The sequence below is a fragment of the Macrobrachium nipponense genome, chromosome 15 (genome assembly GCF_015104395.2).
Source record: "Macrobrachium nipponense isolate FS-2020 chromosome 15, ASM1510439v2, whole genome shotgun sequence".
NCBI classification, from domain to species: domain Eukaryota; kingdom Metazoa; phylum Arthropoda; class Malacostraca; order Decapoda; family Palaemonidae; genus Macrobrachium; species Macrobrachium nipponense.
The window spans coordinates 16,001,915-16,024,331 of record NC_087208.1 but is presented as its reverse complement, the minus strand read 5'-3'; the positions used below and the strand labels follow the sequence as shown (position 1 = coordinate 16,024,331).

The following is a 22,417-nucleotide window of genomic DNA, read 5'->3' as shown; positions in this document are numbered from 1 at the left end:
ACTTCTTCCGATGAGGGATGCAGGGGAACATGAAGTAAGCATCCTTGTAGATCCGGGAGACCATCCAATCTCCGGAACCGACTTGGACGTTTCCATAGAGAACTTTGTGTTCTCTACGAATCGGTTCAATGCGCTCACATCCAGAACTGGTCTCCACCCTCCCGAGGATTTCGGAACCAGAAAAAGATGGTTGTAGAATCCTCGGGAATGTGGATCCTGGACCAGTTCGATGGCCTCCTTTTGCCACATCTGTTCTACAAGATGTAAAAGTGCTTCTCTCATGGCAGGGTCCCTGTACTTGGCCGACAGTTCCCTCGGGGTCGTCGTTAAGGGAGGTCTGTCTCGAAAGGGGATAAGATATCCTTTCGTTACTACTGAAAGAGACCAGCTGTCTGCCTCTCTCAGAGCCCATTCTTCTGAAAATTTCAGAAATCTGGCTCCTACCGGTGCTTGAAGGACTTGGAATATCATTTGGCTTTCTTGATAGGTCTGAATGCAGACCTACCTCTTTTTGGTATTCCTCTCTTCTTAGAGGAGGGTCTAGAAGAGGAACTCCCTCGAAAGGGCTGTTGAGGGGTGCGTGTCTCTCTCTTCACAGGAACGGAGGTCCTCGCCTTCTTCGCGGATTGGGCCAAAAGATCTTGTGTGGCCTTTTCAGTCAAAGAATGGGAAATGTCCCTTACTAATTGTGAAGGGAACAATTGATCCGATAGAGGCGCATAAAGCAGGGACGACCTCTGGCTAGGAGTGACTGCTTTCGTTAGAAAAGAACTAAACAAAGTCCTTTTCTTCAAAATTCCAGTTCCGAAGACAGAAGCCACTTCTCCTGATCCATCCTGGACTGCTTTGTCCATACAGGACAGGACACTATGAAGGACTTCTGGGCTAAGAAACTCCGACTCCTGAGTTTTCTTAGCCAACACCCCAAGGGACCAGTCTAAGAAGTTAAAAACTTCTAAGACATGAAACAATCCCTTGAGGAGATGGTCCATTTCTGAAGTCCCCCATGTGATCTTAGCTGATGACAAGGCTTGTCTCCTTGAAGCATCAACAAGATTTGAAAAATCTGCTTCGGCAGAGGTCGGGAGAGCAAGACCCAGTGATTCTCCCGTCTCATACCATATACCTCTCTTTCCTGCCAGTTTGGAAGGAGGGCAGGCAAAGACGGTTCTCCCCGCTTCCTCCTTGGTTTTAAACCAGTTTCCGACAAACCGAAGCGCCTTCTTCATCGAAATGGTCGGTTTCTTCTTAATGAAAGAGGATGATTTTGAGACCTTAGTGCTGGTAAACAAAGATCTACGAGAAGGTGGAGCAGTAGGGCTTAATGAGTCTCCAAACTCTTGAAGTAAGAGGGCTGCTAGTGTCTTATAGTCCGATAAGCTTGCAGCCGTACGATTTTCCGAATCCAACACATCTTCCAAATCAAGTTCAATCTCCGAAGAGGATAGTTTCTTCTCGATAGGAGATGAGTCCCTCGCAACATCTACCCCACTCTTGCAAGAACGACGGCCGCCTGTGCGACAACTTGCGTCCTTACGAGAGATAGGCTGATCCTGCAACAAGACTCTCTCCTTCTCCTGGCAAGAGCGATGGCCGCCTGTGCAACGTCTTTCTCTCCTGTCAGAAGAAGGATGTCCTCTCGTATCGCTCTCAACGGAAAAAGCTCTATCCTGACAGGGGCTACGGCCGCCTGTGCGACGTCTAGAGTCCCTGCCAGGTAAAGGCTGATCCCGCTGAAAGCTAAAAGAATCCTCTTGGTTCAAATGTCGATTGGAAGAAGATCGTAAATTCTGGCGCCTGGCTGGCGCTTCTGGCGCATTGCGCCAGGCTGGCGCTTCTGGCTCTTCTGGCGCATCTGGCTCTTCTGGCGCATCTGGCTCTTCTAGCGCATCTGGCGCATTGCACCAGGCTGGCGCTTTTGGCGCATTGTGCCAGGATGGCTTTTCTGGCGCATTCTTTCTACTTCCTGTCCGAGGAGTAGCATAAGCGATTTTTGTGCTAGAGACGTCTTTTCTTCCTGTAGATCTTTTTATCGGAAGGAAAGAGTCCTTTCTTCTGGGAGTCTCCTTCGTAAGAACTCCTACTAAAGAGGAGATCTGCTCCTGTACTTTTAGTAGAATTTTTGCCGCAGCATTCTCTTCTTCCTTTTCCGATGTAGGTGAAGGAGGTCTAGAGGAGGAAGGAGACTCCGAGTTGAGAGTTGGAATATACCTGGCTTTTTTCCTTTTGCAAGGCGATCCTTCAGGGAAAAACTCCGGACTTGAATCCAACGTTGGAGCTTTCCAACTTCTTTTTAAGGGGCGTGAAAGTTCGTCAGAACTCCAGCCCTTTCTTTGTGGTGAAGAATCTGAAGAAGAAAAACACTTTTTTAGGATGCTTTTCCTACAGCGATCCTTGGCAGTTCGGGTCGTCACAGAATCTGCCGAGGGGACGCCTGATCGGTGGGAATTCTCCATAACCTCCGTAAGGCTTTTGACATTCCTTCTCCTCTGGGCCTGTGAGCTTGGAAGCGGTCTAGGCCTGGGAGCGAGATGAAGCCGATCAGACGCACCCTCCACTGCACTGGGTACACTTACGTCACTATCACTGCGCTTACCTTTTAAAGTTTGCATCTGACGTTCCATCCTTTCAAGTGTAGCCTTAAGATCTGCAATTTCCGTTGCTGGGTTTGCAGTCTTAGTAGTAGCAGAGGATGTAAATACAGGTTTAGGGTTAGGTGTTATATTAATTGGCTCGCTAGAACGAGACCTACTTACGCTTCTGGAGGAAGCCTTCCTAACCCTATCCATTTCCAATTTTCTTAAATAGGAATTCAAATTCTTCCACTCTTCCTCATTCAAACCTACACATTCATTACAGGTGTTAGATACAGAGCATTCATTCTGTCTACACCCCTTACAAACTGTGTGAGGGTCTACCGAAGCTTTCGGTAGCCTCACCATACATCCCTCATTCACACACTGTCTTCTAACCAAAAAGCTAGAGTCCGACATTATGAGAAAAATCCAAAATCAAGTCCAAATAACAGTCCACGAAAGAGTATGCCCAACCAAAGATCCAATACGTCACCAAAAAGACCGGCTTAGAAGATCAATAGCGATGAAAAAACACGAAAATCAAATCAGGAGGAACAACAACAATGTTGATGTCCCGGCCGATAGAGAAAATCTGACTTAGAAAACGGGAATGGTTCCTATTCCCGCCACCCAGCGGCGGGGCGGTAGATCACCTGACCTACCTGTAGAGTGTGCCGCAAAATTCGAATTTCTATCGGGGACGACGGAGTCTATAGCTAAGTATATATCTGACAGGGAAGTTGAATGTATAAAAATATATATTTTCCATCGGGTATGGCATTTGTGCAAAGGTATCTTGTACGTTAACAATAAAAACTGATACAAAAACAAAGAAAAAAAAAACAATGAAAAATTCTGAGTAAATGCCAAAGCTGGAACTAAGTCTGTAAAGAAAAGAAGATATAAAAATAGAAAAATGATAAGAATACTCTTACTGGAAAGAAACTGAGGACCATAGTATGAATAGATAATAAATCAAATTGCTACCGATAATCTTATTTATGTAACCTATGTACATTTATGCTGCGCTCTCTTATCTGTCTACATACACAATCCTTTTCGAAAGTCAACAGCGCTCTCTCTCTCTCTCTCTCTCTCTCTCTCTCTCTCTCTCTCTCTCTCTCTCTCTCTCTCTCTCTCTCTCTGTATGTGTGTGTGTGTGTGTATATATATATATATATATATATATATATATATATATATATAATATATATATATATATATATAATATATATATATATATATATATATATATATATATATATATTGCTACGTTTATTGAACGCCTCGCCTTCCCAGCAGTTTTTTTATTAATTGTAGTTATAAAAGAAGCAGCCATGCCTTCTCCTAAAGCAACGGATTTTGGGAGAGAGCACGTCGTAGTAAAGAATTTCCGGTCTGACGGAAGCTAGGGTAAGAGAGGCAAGTCACAAGAGTAGCTAGGCCTCGAGATGGATTTTAGGGACTTCTACAATAAGACCTATTTTCCTTCCCAATTTGCTGGCTGTGTTTATCACTTTTAGGCAGTGCCCGAGGCGGTATATGGAAGCCCCGTGATTCCAAGAGAACCAGTATCTCTCTCAGTCGACTGCATTTCGTGACCTCGGACGGATGTCCAGCCAGCCAGCCTCCCACACTTAAGCCTAACGGCGTACTGGCGCGCCCGGGCCCCAGACCTGAGACAAAGCCAGGTCACATTTCTACAAAGATCCACTGAACATGGCATCCAGGTACGTCTAAAGTGTAACCTCCAAACCAGCACCTTTTACTACCATACGACTCTTGCTAATTTCATTTTCAAGTCTCACTTTTATCCCTCCTCTATCAAAAGCCCTTTGTCCTCATCGGGCCACGTGCTTTCCCTTGTGACTTGTTAAAGGTTAAAGACTAAGTCTTCAGTGCATACCTCAGTGAAACATTAGAGTTCCTTTGCCCCAGTGTTAGAGAACTGAATATCCGTAACTTGTGCAAGAAGTCATTTTTCTTTTATCTTGTGTAATCTGGGATCCTTTTCCAGATTCCCTGAGCCACGTGTCAAGTCTGTCTGCCCGCAAGTATTGCATTACCGCAAAATTTCGAAACCAGCTTTATCCCGTGAATCTCCTTTTGCGCCAGCTATCATTCACTTGAGAGATATTATTAGTCCATGTGGGGACCAGTTGCATTTACTTTTCTCCAGGCCAGTACGAGCCTCTTGTAAATAAATAGCTGTAAAGTATTTAGCTGAGTTTCTGGCGACCTTTCCTCTAGAGTAAATGTTCACTTTAAATCCTTTCTTACGGTAAGTTCAAGCCATTCACTTTGTTCTCCCTTAACTTTTCCTGTTTATGTATCAGAGCCTCTCTCAAGGCCGGGCTCATACGTAACAATGGCGACTCTTGCCAGTATCCTGGCTTGTAAATCGAGTAACAATGTCGACCTCGCCAAGGATTCGAACCTAGCTTGCTTAAAAAAAGCTTGTAAATCGCGTTATCCCTTGTAAAACGAATGTAAATGTTTTTACATAGCGCACATCAAAGCACACTTGCAGCGGAAGACACACACTGGCTCAAGGTAAGGTATACCATTCATTTAATATGATTATTCTATAACCAATGTTAGCTTAAGGTACGTTTAAGTATTTTTATTACGAAGTGTTTAAAAGAGTGTAAGTAGAAATATTATTATTATAACAGCGAAAGCGCCAGAGCTTAATTTTAGCGGCAAGCAAACAATTTGCCCCGCGAATTCTTATTTTGCATTGTCCTCGTCTGACGAGACACTAACACGTGTGTAAATAGATGCCAGAAAGTACCAGATCAAACTAGGAAGTGCTTTGCCAGGGTTTATTGCTGTATTAGAAAGCCTAGCTAGTTAGGAGTGTTCTACTAATAGTTTCGGCAAAAGAAGTGTACAATTCTTTTGTCTGTGATATGTTAGGGGATTCGTTTTAACTTAGTTTCATTCCAAGTGTTGGTAACCGTTCAAGCTGGCCAGCTTTGGTAAGCTTTGCGCGTGCGCTTTCCCAGCCAACCCTTCGGTCTCAAAGCGGCAGCCATGTTTTTTATCCATTTAAGCATTATCTCAACGATTTAAGCAAAGTAACGTAAGTCTTGATGTTTTAACGTAAATAATATCAATCTCAGTACTAGTATCTATCGTTCTGCCAGAGAAATTAACGTAATTCGCCTTGAATAAGAAATTAGAATTTCGTGTTGTAAATCGCTTTCGTGTTTACAGAAAATCAGCTGTTTGAACGACACGCTGCCCAACCCGCTCACACGTTTCACCGAGCATCGCTCACTCGCTCGCTGAGCGAAAGTTTAATTTCACTTCGGACTAAACGTAACTTTTTTTCCATTTACAAATGTTTGCTAACATTTCAGCAAAACAGTATAGTTCAGGTATTTTAATTGGAAAGGCATGGGAGTGACGGTGTAACCGTCACTCCCATGTGATTTCTGAAAGGTAGTAAAGCTCCTTAATTGAAGGATCTATCCTCCTGACCACTCTGAAACGAATAAATTCGGTTTTAGTAGGTTTAGTTGAGGTCTTGGTTCTGATATTGAGCTTAAGGAGGAAGTTACTCTGAGAGACCGTGTCCCTAGCGGCCTCGGTCAATCAGTCAATCCCGTACCGATTACTTCAAATAAATCATAGAAAACTTTTGCAACTCTCTTATTTTGCCTCATTATTACTATATGTTCGTTAATCCATTGTGTTAAATTTATCCCTGTACCATAAAAGGTCTGGTTAACATTAGTTTGGCCATGCGTCCTTCGGTAGGCTATTCCTCTCGGTCGAGGCCCCCTTCTGGTCGTGATCCTACCAAAGTGAACCTTGGACCCAGTCACTACCATCCTATAGTGGTAGCCTAGGCCTCTGATAGGTGACCACCCTAACTGATGTGTATACCAACGACGGGCCATAGGCCAGGTCGCATTACCACTCTTACAAGTGGTAGCCTACACATCGTCTATTGGGTGGCCACTCTAATCAGTGGCGATACCAACGACGACGGGCCATGGTTCCATCCACTCTACTACCCCTACTGGGGTAGCCTACACGACCAGTTGGGTGGCCACCTATGATCGGGCAGGTAGCCAGACATCCATGTCCAACCACCACCCCCCCCCCCCCCCCCATCTACTTATAGGCTCGGCTCAGCTGATCCATTATAACTCGCGGTACTAGTTCTCTTCCTAAGAGACATCCGCTTGAGTTACACATAAGTGGGGGGGAGGACAGGGGCGGCGAGTAAGGAATACGAAGCCCTGCGCTAGACTGCCAGAGCTCAGCCAATGGCGTACATAGCTCCGGCGGCTCATATTTACTTACACACTCCGTGGTCTCCCTTACGTCCCCGTTAACAGTGGAATGGCAGTAGGCGGCTTGTCCCCCCCCCCTCCCGCCCCCCCTTTTTTTAACGGAGATAAGCATCGTCAGACGTGGAAATCCCTTCTCCTGACTCGCTATCTCCGGCTGTTCCACAGCTAACGGCTAGGGCAAAAGCCATTGAGACCTGAGTGTAGCCAAGGTTAGGAAAGTTGTGCAGGTATTAACTCCGGATCCTTGCGGTACCGACGGAGAGTGACTTACCCTCACATCCGCCGCCGGAGTTGCCCGATAAACCTATGGTTGATCGGATTCCGTTCTCGGGGTCTTAGTAGGTACTTACACTTATATGTAGCCCTCCAGTCCAGCCGGGACTACAGAGTTGAGATCCGTCCTCCTCTTAGTCAGGCGGATATCGGAGGGTAGGTATCGGCGCCTGCCTGAAACCCACGAACGTCACCTACTACGGACAAGAAACTGTTAAAGACAAATTATTCAGTGAATTGCATGCCTATTGTTGTGGATTTTGCATGCTCTTATCATTAAGAGCATGCAAAATGAGTATTTGTGAGCTTACCCAGTTTTAAGTTCCATTTCCTCCTTAGGGGATGTTGCTCATTAATAATTTCCCTTACAGAAGGTGCGTTGCCTGGTGCAAGGGTGCTCCGCCTCCCTCAGTGAACCCGTGGGACACGAAGTGTGCCGGTCGCACGCCAACTGCTCCATCTCCTTCATAGCGGAGGATGGGGAATTACCCTACATAGTGTGGCACCCAGAAGCCTGCACCACTTGCTATGACATGGTGCTGATTCTTGTTAATGATCAGGTAAGCACTAAACATCCCCCCCCCCCTTTTTTTTCTAAAGTTTCATGAGCAAAATTGTATTATACCATGCAACTTATACTTTTTAAAAAATAAGCCGTCTATGGCGGGAGTGTTAATTTCCCTTCCTTCCCGCAGACGGACGATGACAGCCGCCAGAGGGCCAAGACGGACTTGAGACACTGGGTCTCCGGGTATAGAAGGAACGCTCCGTCAGCACGCCCCTACGTCCTGGATGCCAGCCTGGGGACCCTTCTCTTCAAGAATTTGCCGTCGGCTTCAGTCAAGCCTAGTCTGGCAGCCCCCATCATCAACGCCATCCGGGCAGCGACGGGAACCCTTCCGGAGGATCAAGAGCTGGTGGGAGATGTGGCTGCCATCAGCATCCACACAGAACACATGGTCCTGGGGGAGCAGGTAAGTGGTGAGGTAAGTGAGGCAGGTAGCCTCCTCAGTCCCACTCCTTCCTCTACCTCTTCCTTCCGGGGCTTTACTAAGTCCACCCCTACTACTTGGGATAGTGCTAGGTCAGTCTGTCCCAAGGCAGAGTTATCTCCGGCCCCTAGTCCGTCGACCTCTTCTGATAAGTCGCCAGCTGCCAAGGATTCTCTCCCTTCAAAGGGATCGAGATCTAAGTCCGCGAAATCCAAGGCGGCGGAGTCCTGCGTTGGCCACGACCTGCTCACTAACCTTCTGTTGTCGAAGGTTAGAGAAGCAGTCAATGAGAGATTTAAGTCCTTGTGGCACTCCTCCGGACCAGAGATCTCCGGCCAGTCAGTGTCTGACATTGTGGCCGAACAAATAAAACCTATAAAGGAGATGATGTCGAGCTACCTCCACTCTGGAGCTCCGGCGCTCGCTATGGGAGTTCTGGATGCCTCAAAACTCCCACCCTTTCATAAGAACAACCCATGGCGGTTTGCCATGCACGCCCCATACGTGGATGGCAAACTGACTATTGAAGGGTGCGGCACCCGACCACTGGAGGACTTCGAGTTCTACCCAGAAGGTCTCCAGTTTCCCTTCATGGGATTCGCCAGACTAGCCGAGCACGCGCTAGTCAAGAGTTGACAAAGTTCCTAAGGAGACGGTGATCTTCCCGAAGGAACAGGCCCAAGCTGTCTGGGCTCGTACTATGGCCGATTGGGAGTGCGTTACACCAGGTTGACGCCTCACAAAGGCTCGTACACCATGTTTGTGATGCCGGACCAAGTCCCGTCACCCTGCACCGACAAAGTGACGGAGTTGACTCTCCAAGCCATCACAGAGGAAAAGCCTCTCCCAGTCTTAAAGGAGACAGAGGCTACTTCCCTCCTCCTTCCTGCCAGCAGGGATTTTTGGCAAGATGCTAAGGCTACTTTCACCGTCGGCAAGTTGGATCCAGACTGTGCCTCAACACTGTTCTCCGACAGGCTCCCCAAGCTTCCGGAGAACATGATAAAGTCCAAATTTGAGGCCAGGTCTAGACTGGCTAGATCTATCAAATCCGTTACCTCAACGGAGCTGGTAGCTTCTACATACAGGGACGAGGAAATCTTCCAGGTTTTGACAAAAAGTCTGTTACAGACTTATCAGTCGGACCTGTTTGACTTTGGCGCCGCAAGAAGGGCTTGCAGAAAGTACGTCTTAGCAGAGGCTACTATTAGGCATGAGCCTAATAGGTTAATCAAATCTTCAATCTGGGGAGATAAACTATTCCCTCAAGAAGAAGTGGATAATGTCTTGAGGGAGGCATCCAGAGCTAACCAAAGCCTCCGAGTCCGTTGGGGTCTCCCCTTCAAACGCAAGTTTGACACAACTGGCAAGCAAGCCAGGGCAAAGAAGAGGCAAAGGAAGTTCATGCCCTACAAACCCGCTCGTCCTCAGCCAATGGTCCAGGCAGTCCCATTTGCTCAAATGGCGAAGCCTTCGACATCAAAGGCCCAGCCACAGCAACAATTTGTGCTGCTTCAGACTCCACAAAGCCAACAGCCCTCGACCTCTACGGCCATAATGACCTCCCTTGCCTTCAACCCCGTCTACAAAGCCAGTGGTTCTTTTAGCGGCTACAACAGGCATGCCGGTAGCAGTAGAGCCAGAGGCCACTCCCAGCTACGAAGCGGTTCAAGGGGCAGAGGGTTCCGAGGAGGCAGGGGATTCATACCTGCAACCAACCAGTGAAAGACAGCAGGTAGGAGGGAGGCTATACTTTTTTCGAGACCATTGGACCTTCAGTCCTTGGGCACGCAGCATAATTTCCAAGGGCCTGGGATGGAAATGGAGGAAAGGTCCTCCGCCACCGCCAGTAAACTTCTTCCAGATCCCAACAACGGACCTGGAAGAATACGTACACCAAAGATCTCCTACAAAAGAAGGCCATAAAGAGAGTAAGGAGTCTAAAGTTTCAGGAACGTCTGTTCACTGTCCCAAAGAAGCACTCAGCCAAAAGAAGAGTCATTCTGGACTTGTCCAAACTCAATTCATACATTCTTTGCGAAAAATTCCACATGCTGACAGTCTAGCGGGTGCAGACCTTACTTCCCCGTGGGGCCGTCACCACCTCTATAGATCTTACAGACGCTTACTATCATGTTCCGATAGCAAGGAACTTCTCTCCATACCTAGGCTTCAGACTAGGCAACAGGGTTTATTCATTCAGTCATGCCATTCGGGCTCAACATTGCGCCCAGAATATTTACCAAACTAGGAGAGACAATAGTCCAGGAACTCAGAACCAGGGGAGTAATGTTAGTAGCCTACCTAAACGACTGGCTCATTTGGGCAGCCACCGTCGAGGAATGCCGCAGGTCAACGGCCAAAGTAATAGAACTCTTGGAGTTTCTAGGCTTTCAAATAAACAAAGAGAAATCCCAGCTGAAACCAGCTTCCCACTTTCAATGGTTGGGAATCCAATGGGACCTGGAGAAACACAAGCTATCCCTTCCATCCAAGAAGGCCAAGGAGATAGCTGTGGCTACAAAACGTTTTCTCATGAACAAAAAGGCCTCTCGCCGTACCCAGGAGAGGATCCTAGGTTTACTACAATTTGCATTGGTAACAGACATCCTACTAAAAGCCAGATTGAAAGATATCAATCGTGTCTGGAGGAAGAGAGCCAACAATAATCTCAGAGACAAACTCTCAGTGATTCCAACCATACTAGCAGAGACTTCGCCCATGGTCGAAACACAAGAATCTAGCCAAGTCAGTGCCATTGCATTTCCCTCCCCCATCTCTGACGATTCACACAGACGCGCTCTGAGTGGTTGGGGGGGATACTCTCAGCACAAGAAGGTTCAAGGGATATGGTCGAACACGTTCCACCAGTTCCATATCAATGTGTTGGAAGCCATGGAAGTTTTTCTAACCCTAAAGAAACTAACTCCAGCCAGGAACAGCCACATGAGGATAATCTCAGACAGCCTAGTGGTGGTCCATTGCATAAACAGAGGAGGCTCCATGGCAAGCAAGCTGAATCACGTGCTGATCGCAATATTTGCTTTAGCAGCGAAGAAACATTGGCACCTGTCAGCAACTCATCTGGCAGGAGTCAGGAATGTGATCGTGGACGCTCTTTCCAGGACCGCTCCACTAGAATCAGAATGGTCCCTGGACAAGAATTCATTCCTATGGATTTGCAATCAAATTCCAGGCTTGCAAGTAGATTTATTCGCAACAGAATCCAACCACAAGCTACCATGCTACGTGGCTCCCAATTTGGACCCTCTAGCCTACGCCACAGATGGGATGGCCATAAATTGGAACAACTGGCAGAAGATTTACCTGTTCCCTCCAGTGAATCTTCTGATGAAGGTGTTGCACAAACTACGTTCCTTCACAGGACAAGTAGCTCTAGTGGCTCCCAATTGGCCCAAAAGCAACTGGTTTCCGCACCTCCTAGAGCTGAAGCTCCAACCCAGACGGATCCCTCGCCCGGAACTGACGCAATTTGTACAAACTCGAACTGTGTCATCTTCCTCAAGAATTCTACAAACCCTAACTTTATGGACTTCATGAAATTTGCGGCCCAAGAAGATGCGAGTATTGACCCATGTAACATCTTGTTCATAGAATCAGACAAAAGAGATTCAACACTTAGACAATATGATTCAGCTGTTAAAAAGTTAGCTGAATTTCTAAAGCATTCAGATACTCATAAAATAACCCCAAATCTGGCAATCACGTTCTTCAGAACTCCGCCAGTACTATTACAACAGTAAAATCAGCCTTGAAGAAGATCTTTCAAGTTGGTTTCAATATAAATTTATCAGACACATATTTTTCTTCAATTCCAAGAGCATGTGCACGCCTGAGACCAACTGCCCGCCCACAAAAGGTCACACTTGGTTCTTAAATGATGTACTTAAATTGGCATCAGATACCATCAATGAGTCAAGCTCAAATATAACTCTTCTAAGGAAAACTTTATTCCTAACGGCTATGGCCTCAGGTGCCAGAATATCTGAACTTTCGGCTCTCTCACGTAACCCAGATCACATAGATTTCTTCCCATCAGGGGAAGTGCTACTATCCCCAGACCGGAGCTTCCTGGCAAAAAATGAGGACCCTCAAAATAGGTGGTCTCCTTGGAAAATCATTCACCTGACACATGACACATCTCTACGCCCTGTCACTACTCTTAAGTCCTTTTTAGCCAGGACCTCCATAAGGCCACCAGGTCCTCTCTTTATCAGAGAACATGGTGGCACAATGTCTATCAAAAGACAGCAAATACTTTACTTTATAAAACAAGCCAACCCGGATTCATTCCCACATGTTCATGACATCCGGGCGGTGGCTACATCAATTAATTATTTCCAAAATATAAATTTTGAGGATCTGAAGAAATACACGGGGTGGAAATCTCCAGTAGTTTTCAAGCACCACTATTTGAAGAATTTGGAGGCTCTTAAATACATATTCAACAATTGCTGCAGGGGAGCAATTATGTCCCTCCCCCACCAACTAAATTTACCCGAATACCAAATTTTTCAAAACTTCTTGCCTGCCCCACCTTCCCCCCCCCCCCCCCCCTCCTTTCTACCTGCCTCACTCGTACTCTCCACGATACCTCTCTCCTCGGTGTTGGGAGGACTTGGGCGTCATCCTGCCACCTATTCTTGTACATAAATAATTTGTTCCGGATAGGCTTTTTATAGGACAATTTGTACATACCCTGAATTTGTATCAAATTCCTTATATGACACCTTATTATTTTGTATTACCTTCAAGTATAATTAATTCTAAGTCACAGGTTAAGTCTAAGGATAATTAGTAATAATAAGTTCAAGTTTAACTATTGTTACTAAAATATTTTGCAGTGAGTAAACTTATATTTAAATGAATCTCAGTTTTCATTACTCCTCTTAAGTTTACTTATTATTCAGTAGGCTTGGATAGTATTCTCTGGTAAATTTTCACCGGCGAACACAGGTCGACCCAGAAAAGGGATTTTGACGAAGGAAAAATCTATTTCTGGGGAGAGACCTGTGTCGCCTGGTGAACCCAACCCCTCTGGTAGTCTTCCCTTCCCTACACCTATCCAAGCCATAAAAAGGTATCTAAAACATCAAGGATTGCAGATGTCGCTCGAGTCGGGTATTAACAGTAGTAGTACGGGGGCGATGTAGGTGTGACAGTTGATTCGGCTCACCCCAAATGGGGGTTTTGAGAGGGAAAACTTTAAATGGCAGGAGACCTGTGAATAGTGGCTTTCATACGCCCTGAACTTTATACCCGACGCCCTTTGGGTGCTCGCGCGAGGGTAGTAACCTCTGCATACCAATGCTAGCTTTTTTCTCTGGTATATTTAGAAACTATTTATACTAGAAAAGTGGATAGCAGGATCCTTTTCACCGGGCAACACAGGTCTCTCCCCAGAAATAGATTTTTCCTTCGTCAAAATCCCTTTTATATTTCATAATTCTGACCTCCCCAGGAATGCAACACATAATATCAACAAGATGTACAATATATTTACTAATAAACTGACAATCACAACTTCATAGGTCACTAAACACAAGTTGTACAAAGGTTGCAGATTGGACAGCAAGCAACCTATATGAAATAACAACTTACATGATACACCAAACTTTTTATTGTGATTCATAACAAATATAACAACAGCAAACAGCTGACAGAAAAAGTGAGAATCAACATATGTAAGTACAAAGGAAGCGGGAAATAGATTGGACATATATACCCCAGACAAAGGGAAACAAGAACAACACACAGGAAGAGCATGAGAACCTCATGTGCACTACCTACCTAAGGCAACTAAGCTTTAAAGCTGTATGGGGAGAGGAAAGACATTTGAGTCTTACCCCACCTGAGACAATATTTCACCCACTAGGATAACAGGACCTTTATATAAAAATCTATCTGGGTACCTGCTTAAAACTGTAAAACATTAGGGTCTGCATGGCAACAGTATGTAGCTGTATGAACATCTCAGGTTAAAATTTTTACTGTACTACAGTTGTTTTCATAGTATATATATGTTTACTTTTGAGGTTCAGACAAAATCTGAAAGTACTGGGAATAAAGGGCAGTTGTTACAGAAAAGTCACTTACTTTATTGAGGATAGGTTTGGTAGATAAAACATTATAAATGAGTTCCAAGGAGGCATTTTTTTGACCTTCAGCATTGATGCAGTGTATTGCAGGTGTTCTACGATCATCAAAGAAAGGGGGAGATTTCCACTGATCATAATTTGTTTCAACCAGATACCAGCTACCAGAGTCAGACTCTTTTGACCATAAGTCTACGGTACGAAATTCTTCACGCCAACGAGTGATAATACTTCCCTGAAATAGGAATAATTTCTGTAGTTATTAACATGCAATTATGGGAAGAACTTTGTAATCATGTTACAAATTTTTTTTATTACTTGAAACAAAAACTACAATGCTTTTAAATGGGAATAACTTACCAAAGCAGGTAAAGTTGTTAAAATTTGGTAATAAGCTAGTTAACTAGTATACTACATATTGGCAAGTGAGTCAGTGATTGGGTCCTCACTCAATAGTCAGTGCAGGAGTTAATTATACATGGGATTATGTTAAAAGACTTCAAGTTTATATACCTAAGTAAAATTGCAACTTATCAAGATTATGCACTTTGTTCCTATGAGTATAAAAAAAATTTGCCTTTTACATGAGGACTCAAGCTTTAGGTGGTGGGTACTGAAGAACATGACTGATGTACTTCCCAACCAGACCTGCCAGCTTCCCTGTGGAGGGGAATCACTCCTGTAACCACCAGTACAGCCCAGCTTATGTGATGCTGAGGTTGACAGGGACTCCTGTGCAGAAGTTTGGTTTTCATGTAACCTCAACAATGAAAATTTTGAAAAACCTGGGGTTCTTATGAGTAATGGGAATAACAGCTTGGATGATGGAAAGACTATGACAAGAGTCCCTGATATAATAAATGTTCTAACTCCCATACCTCAAACTCCTCTTTGATAAAAAGAGAGACAAAAGAAGTCCCTTCTACAGACTTCTACTACAGTCAGAAAAGGATGAGAGGGTGAACTAGTTGCCCTTCATTCAAATGAACTTCACACCAGCTATCATCCTACTATGATCCTTAGGTAAACGATACTTTGCAGAAAGGGGATCAAGCGGTTACACATTCTGAGCAGCCACAACAAACCTTTATGAGAGGGAGTCCAAGGAATGATGGTCTATCAGTGCCAGACAGCTGTCCTCAATACCCGTACAACTAAAATCTATAATTCTATAGATGGAGCTGTATGAATGCTTGATGACAACCTAAAGCCAAAACATGACAGCATTCTTGTACATCACCCTCTTGTGCCTGCCAATAATAATGAACAGCTGTTGACAGTATGGCCTAAGATGTCAAGCCCTGTACAGGTAATATTACAAACCTCTCAATTAATTAAAAAATTATCATCATTATTATCAAAATAGTTTAACCAAACCATTGAACTTGTTATGAGCTCTCATAGCTATGGCTGGCCCAAAGGATTGGAACAGAAGAGAATAGTATTAGTACTGGCATCAATGAATGAATTCATTCAATGCTTTGGGTTAATGAAAATGAAATTTAATATATATATATATATATATGTATATATATATATATATATATATATATATATATATATATATATATATATATATATATATATAAATATATATATATATGTGTAAATATATATATTATATATATATATATATATATATATATATATATATATATGTATGTATTATGTGTATGTATATATATATATATAATATATATAATCTATATATAGATATATATATATATATATATATATAGTATGTATGATAATATATGTATAATATGTACTATGTATATATATATGTATATGTATGTATGTCTATCGTATATATGTATATATGTATCTTATATATATAGATATATTATATATATACTATCTAGTATATATACATATATATATATATCTATATCTATAATCTACTATATATATATATAATATATATATTATAATATACTATATATCTATATGTAGTATGTATGTATGTATGTATCTATGTGATATATTAAAAAAATCAAATTATTTATTTAAAAATAGATATAATATATATATTATAATATATAGTATATAATATATATAAGGGATTTTGAAGATAGGAAAAATCTATTTCTGGGTGATTGGCTCGTGTCGCCCTATGAAAGTATCCTTAATATCATTCTTTCTAGGCAAAATTAATCTAAAATTACCAGAGAAAAAACAAAATTAAGAAAATGTCAGTAAAACTGACTCGCTCACTCTATAAAAGAAGTGTCGGTATGAGAATAGGGGCGAGTGGGATCACTACCACGAGTCATTCACCATTTAGACCTTCCAATCTAAAATCCCCACCAGAGAGAGCTGATACGAAAGGGTGATGCGGCCGCTACTACTACTACTACTGACGCCACGGACAGCAGCGCCCCTAGCGGTCATCCTTAATCTATGAACATCTTGTACTGCAGGGTGGGTAAACAAAGACAGGGTGGGTTTCATAGGGCGACACGAGCCAATCACCCAGAAATAGATTTTTCCTACGTCAATATCCCTTTTCTCGGCTCAGCTCGTGTCGGCCTATGAAAGAGTACCAGAGAAACAGACAAGATGGGAATAAGGACAAATGAAAATCAGTTGTAAAAAAAGAGATATATAATATAAGTGAATCAGGGACATTACAGTATACAAACAAAGTACTTAAAGCTAACTTATCCTAAACAATGACATGATAAAGAAAGCAAACAATATAAAGTACTTAAAATTAACTTATATTAAACATAGTAATATCCAGTAATGTAATGCAAAATAACAAAATAGATTCACTTAAGTAAGATATTTACATAATATACACATTGTGTCCTACCCTAGCAAAAAATAAGGGTAGGAACACTGAAGTACATTATAAGTACATAGTGTGGATGTCCCTAGCAAAAAAATAAGGGACAATCCACCAATATGATTTCAGCGGTCTAAGGCTTAGAGTATCCGAGTAGCATGGCAATAGGGTGAGGCATGTTGGACGAGGTAGGTAGAAAGGAGACCTGGATCTATACTACGACTACTATACAGTAATCAGGAGAAACAATGTTTTTCCCGCTGCTACTGCAGAAAATTTTTAAAGATTCCAATGGACTTTAGTAGTGACGTTTAAAGACTGTCGGAGATTTCCATCCAGTATACTTTTTAAGATCCTCAAAGTTCATATGTTGGAAGTAATTAATTGAGGTGGCTACTCCTCTGATGTCATGTGCTTTTGGAAATGAATCAGGATTGGCTTGTTTAATGAAGTACACATTTTTCTCTCATAAAGAGAGAACCTGAGGATCTTGAGGATGTGCGAGATAGAAAGGCTCTTAAAGTTGATACTGGGCAGAGAGAAGGATCTTGCGGAAGTGGGTGACTTTCAAGGAGCCCACCTTGCAAGAGGATCCTCATTTTTAGCCAAAAAACTACGATCCGGCGCAAGTAGAACTTCTCCTGAGGGGAGGAATTCCACATGACCCGCATCTCTGGATAGAGCCGACAGTTCTGAAATTCTAGCTCCTGAAGCTAGGATTATAAGAATAACGTCTTTCTAAGAGCATTATGAATGTACAAGACGAGTTGTCAGTATCTGAGGCTAGTTTGAGGACATCATTTAAGGCAACCCAGGAGACTGCATGTAGGGCCTTTGAGAAGGTCTAAGTCTAGCACAGGCTTTAGGAATAGACGTAAAGTAAGATTCTGTTAGGTCTATCTGAAACCCAACTGAAGATTCTTCTTCAAAGCCGATTTATGAGTAGTAATAGTGCTAGCTGCTAACCTTTTTCAAACAAGGATCTGAAAAAGGATATAGCTAAGTTAACTGTCATGGTTGTAGTGTTTGATTCTTTCAGGAAGGATGCTAATTTTTTAACAGCTGAGTCATACTGTCTAATAGTTGACTCTCTCTTATTCTGATTCTAGGAAGAGGATGTTTTGTGGATCAATGTTAGCATCTTTGTTAGCCGCAAACTTCATGAAGTCCATAAAGTTAGGGTCTGAAGAATTCCTGAGGAAGAGCGAACACAGTCCTCATTTGTACTGATTGTGACAGCTTGGGATTGGGAATCCGTTGAGGTCGGAGACCCAATTCCAGAAGCAGAGGATACCAGTTGCTCTTGGGCCAGTCTGGAAGCAATCAGAGCTACTAGTCCCTTGAAAGTCCTCAGCTTGCTCAAGACTTTCAAAAGAAGATTCACTGGAGGAAAAACATAAATTTTTCTCCACTCATTCCAATCTAACGACAGGGCGTCGTGGCATAAGCCAGAGGGTCCAGGTTGGGGGCCACATAGCAAGGGAGCTTGTGGTTCGCTTGTGAGGCGAAGAGATCCACTTGGAGACCTGGGACTCTCCGGCATATCCACTGGAATGACCTGTCGTCCAGGGACCATTCTGATTCCAGAGGGACTGACCGGGACAAAGCGTCTGCTATCTACATTTATTACCCCCGCCAGGTGAGTGGCGGACAGATGCCATTTGTGTTTGTCTGCTAGGGCAAAGATGGCTATCATGACATGATTCACGTGTTTGGATTTGGACCCTCCTCTGTTGATGCAATGAACTACCACTGCACTGTCAAAACTAGCTTAGATGAGACTTTTTCGGGGAAGAAGTCTCTTCAAGGGTAAGAAATACTGCCATTGCTTCCAGGACGTTTATGTGAAGCTGGCGGAACTGAACTGACCAAGTCCCCTGAACTTGCTTGAATTGAGAATATCCCCCCCACAACCGGACAGGGAGGCATCCGTGTGAATGGTTAACACTGGAAGGGGATATTGAAGGGGTACTAGTTTGGCCAGGTTCTTCACTTTTGTCCATGGACGGAGCTGATTGCGAAGGATCTGTGGAATTACTGACGACTTGTCTCGAGATTTGGCGTTTGCTCTCGATCGCCAAACTCGATTTTATATCTTTCAGCCTTGCTTTCAGGAGGATGTCTGTCACTGAGGCAAACTGAAGAGAACCTAGGATTCTTTCCTGGTTTCTCCTTGATGTTTGTTTGCATTTGAGAAATTGTTTCACAGACTTGGCTATTTCTTTCCTTTTGACCACTGGAATTGACAGATTGTGGGAAGACAAATCCCATTGGATTCCTAGCCACTGAAAACGAGACTCTGGAGTAAGTCTGGATTTCGTCTTGTTTATCTGGAACCCCAGATGTTCCAGAAATTGAAACTACCTTTTTTGTGGCTTTGAGACCATTCCTCGACCGTTGGTGCCCAGATCAACCAATCGTCGAGGTATGCTGCTACCATTATCCCTTGAGTTCTCAACTGTTGAACTACCACTTCTGCTATTTTCGTGAATACCCTGGGGGCTACATTCAGACCGAAGGGTATCACTTTGAATGAGAACGTCTGATTTCCTAGTTTGAAGCCTAGGAATGGGCGAAGTGCCTGGCTATAGGGATATGATAGTATGCGTCTGTAAGATCGATGGAGCATGTGATGGCCCCACGGGGAAGTAAGGTCCTTACTTGCGAGATGGTAAGCATTTTGAACTTGTCGCAACGAATGGAAAGGAGTTTTAAGCTTTGACAAGTCTAAAGATTAACCCTTCTTTTGTTGAGCCTTTCTTTGGCACGCTGAATAAGCGACCTTGAAATTTTAGATGCTTGACTCTCGGCAATAGCTCCTTTCTGAAGGAGTTCCTCCGCGTAATCTGTCAATTCCTTTGATGGTTCCTGATAAAATGATTTGATTGGAGGGGGATCTTTGATCCAACTCCAACCCAATCCTTGGACACGATGCTCTGTGCCCATTTGCTGAACACCTGTGACGGAAGAGGAACAGCCTCCCTCCTAACCTTGGGGAAGCCGCACTGTTGTTGGGCGGGTTGACCTCCGCGCCCTCCTCTGAATTGCCTTCCCCTTGCGCTCTCTCCCTGTGCCACGCTGGCGAAAGTGGCCTCTCGCCCTGCTACCTCTCGAAAACCTATTAAAGGCTGTAAGCCTGACCTTCATACATAGAGTTGAAGGCCGGCGAGACTGCGTAGGAGGTTGAGGGTTTGAGACTGAGGGGACAACAGGAGGATGGGTTGGGCCTGTTTCGAAGTCGATGGTTGTCCCTGTTGGGTAACTGGGATGGCCTGAACAAACTGCTGTTGCTGCTGTTGTTTCTGGTAAGGCTGGAACCTTCTACCAGACTTCTTGAGTTTCTTACCAGCAGCAGGGGCGGATTCTTGCTTCCTCTTAGAAGAGATGCCCCACCTAGCCCTAAGCTCTGGTTGAGCCTAGCAGCCTCGTGGTGCACCTCGTTCACAGCGGACTCTGGGAAGAGGTCCGCCCCCCACATGCTGGAAGACCAGGGAGTCTATTAGGTCGTGCCTAATAGTACAATCCTGCAGAACGTGCTTTCGACAGTTCCTCCTAGCTTGGAAGAAGTCGAAAGCATCCGTCTGAACTGTTTTGGAGCTGAGACTTTGGCCAGAATCTTGAATAGCGGTTCTGTGCCATAAGACAGTGCCGCCATTTCTGTGATAATCAAGGAGTTGAGGGACCTCCCAAACTTCGAGTTCGAGCATCGAACTCTGCCTGAATCAAAGTATCAGGCAGCCTTGGAAGCTTCTCGCCAAACTGGTCCATTGCGCAGTCTGGCTAAGCTTACCAATCGTGAACATGGCAGGCAAGTTCTCCCACAATCCTCCAAAGGCTGGAAAGAGCGGAGAAGTAGAATCAGCTTCCCTCAGCTGTGGCATGGGCTCATCCTTGAGGACTGCCTGAAGAGTCGCTTCCACTATTTTGGTAGCGAACGGAAGAGAAGCCTCCTCCTCCGTCGCAAAATAGTGAAAGGACTCTTTTGAAAGCCTGGAGCTTAGTGTTGGTACACTCCCAGTCCTCTAGGCAGTGAACCCATTCCCGCTGTGCGTGCTCCCTACTATACAGCACGTTCTTCGGGAAATCTTGTCTCTCTAGTGAGGGCCGCCCACGGTCAGCCTAGCATATCCAATGAAAGGCTGAGTCAATCCCGGAGGATAAAACTCGAAGTCCTCAATCCTTCGAGTTCCACACTCCGGGACAGAGATCATGCCGTCCTTGAATGGAGCGTAAGCGGCCACTCTCCATGGGTTATCCATGGAGAAGGCTGGTAGGGACTCATATGGAGGTAGCTGAAGAATGCCAGTACCTGCTACTGGGGAGATTGGTTGAGGAACCTGAGGAAAGCCCAGCTACTCGGTCCTCATTCTCTCTAACTCTGTTAGAGAGATCTTGGATGGATTGGCCCGACTGACTGAGGGTGTTTGACAGCTGCGCAAACATCTGTTCAAACCTGGTTCCGAGGGCGGAGACCTGCGAGCCGACCATCTCTCCCACTTGTTGCATCACCACTGCCGAGAAGGCAGTGGGATCAAAGGAGCTCGGTCCCGCTACTCCAACCGGCGTTGCCGGAGTGGATGTGGAGGCCGGAGAAGGCGTTGGCTCGGCTGGAGCGCGAGCCCTTCCTTTCCTTAGAAGCCTTGCTTCTAGAGCTCTTAGAGTACGAAGAGCTTGGCTTTGCCTTCACCGCGTCAGCATAGGAAGTCGAAGACTTTTTTGCTGAAGAAGACGACGACGACTTCTTAGAAGTCGTCTTGTGGAGGGTCTTCTGTTCTCTCAGTCCCTTCACCTTTGGGGGTACTGAGAGAGCGGGAGAGCGGGTAGGGATCTCAGATCCCGTAAAGCCTTGGAAAGAAGCAGTAGAAGGGACAGGAGAAGATCCAGGAGCGCCCAAGGAAAGACCTTGGGCGCCCGACACACCTACCTCAACCAACAAATCCTCTGCCCCTACCGCCATAGGTTCAATGTTCAGGTCCAAGTTCGCGACGTCTGGGACCGGCTCCTGCGTGGACGCGGACCCGAACGCCTGCTGCACCTCTTGTTGTATGGAAGCTATGAGAGGGGCTGCCGAGATGGGATCAACATAACCAGTTGACTTGCCGCCGGGGAAGATCTGAACGGCCAGCTTCTTATCTAGGATGTACGGCTGGCCCTTGGCGGCGTTCTTCCCGAAGCCGCCCACCCAAGCCTTCAGGGTTGCTAAGGCGACTTCCTCACGGCGGCAGCCTGAAAGAGAAGGCGAAATGAAGCTTCTAGCGGCGGGGACGGGGTTTAACAGCTTATAACTAAGTGTTATTAGTGATACGATCAAGAAGTCTAAAAGTCGACTTACCCCCCCCAACAGCTGACTGACAAGGTCATAGCA

The 22,417-nt window shown here is 44.7% G+C and overlaps 1 protein-coding gene across 1 annotated transcript in view; it reads right to left on the bottom strand.

Annotated features, from left to right (window-relative positions):
• LOC135227001 (acid ceramidase-like) overlaps nt 1-22,417 on the bottom strand; it is a 291,051-nt gene that overhangs the window by 23,372 nt on the left and 245,262 nt on the right. Inside the window, exon 9 of the mRNA XM_064266731.1 lies at nt 14,266-14,499. Within this exon, the coding sequence (XP_064122801.1) occupies nt 14,266-14,499 (234 nt within the window). The remainder of the gene's footprint in view (nt 1-14,265; nt 14,500-22,417) is intronic.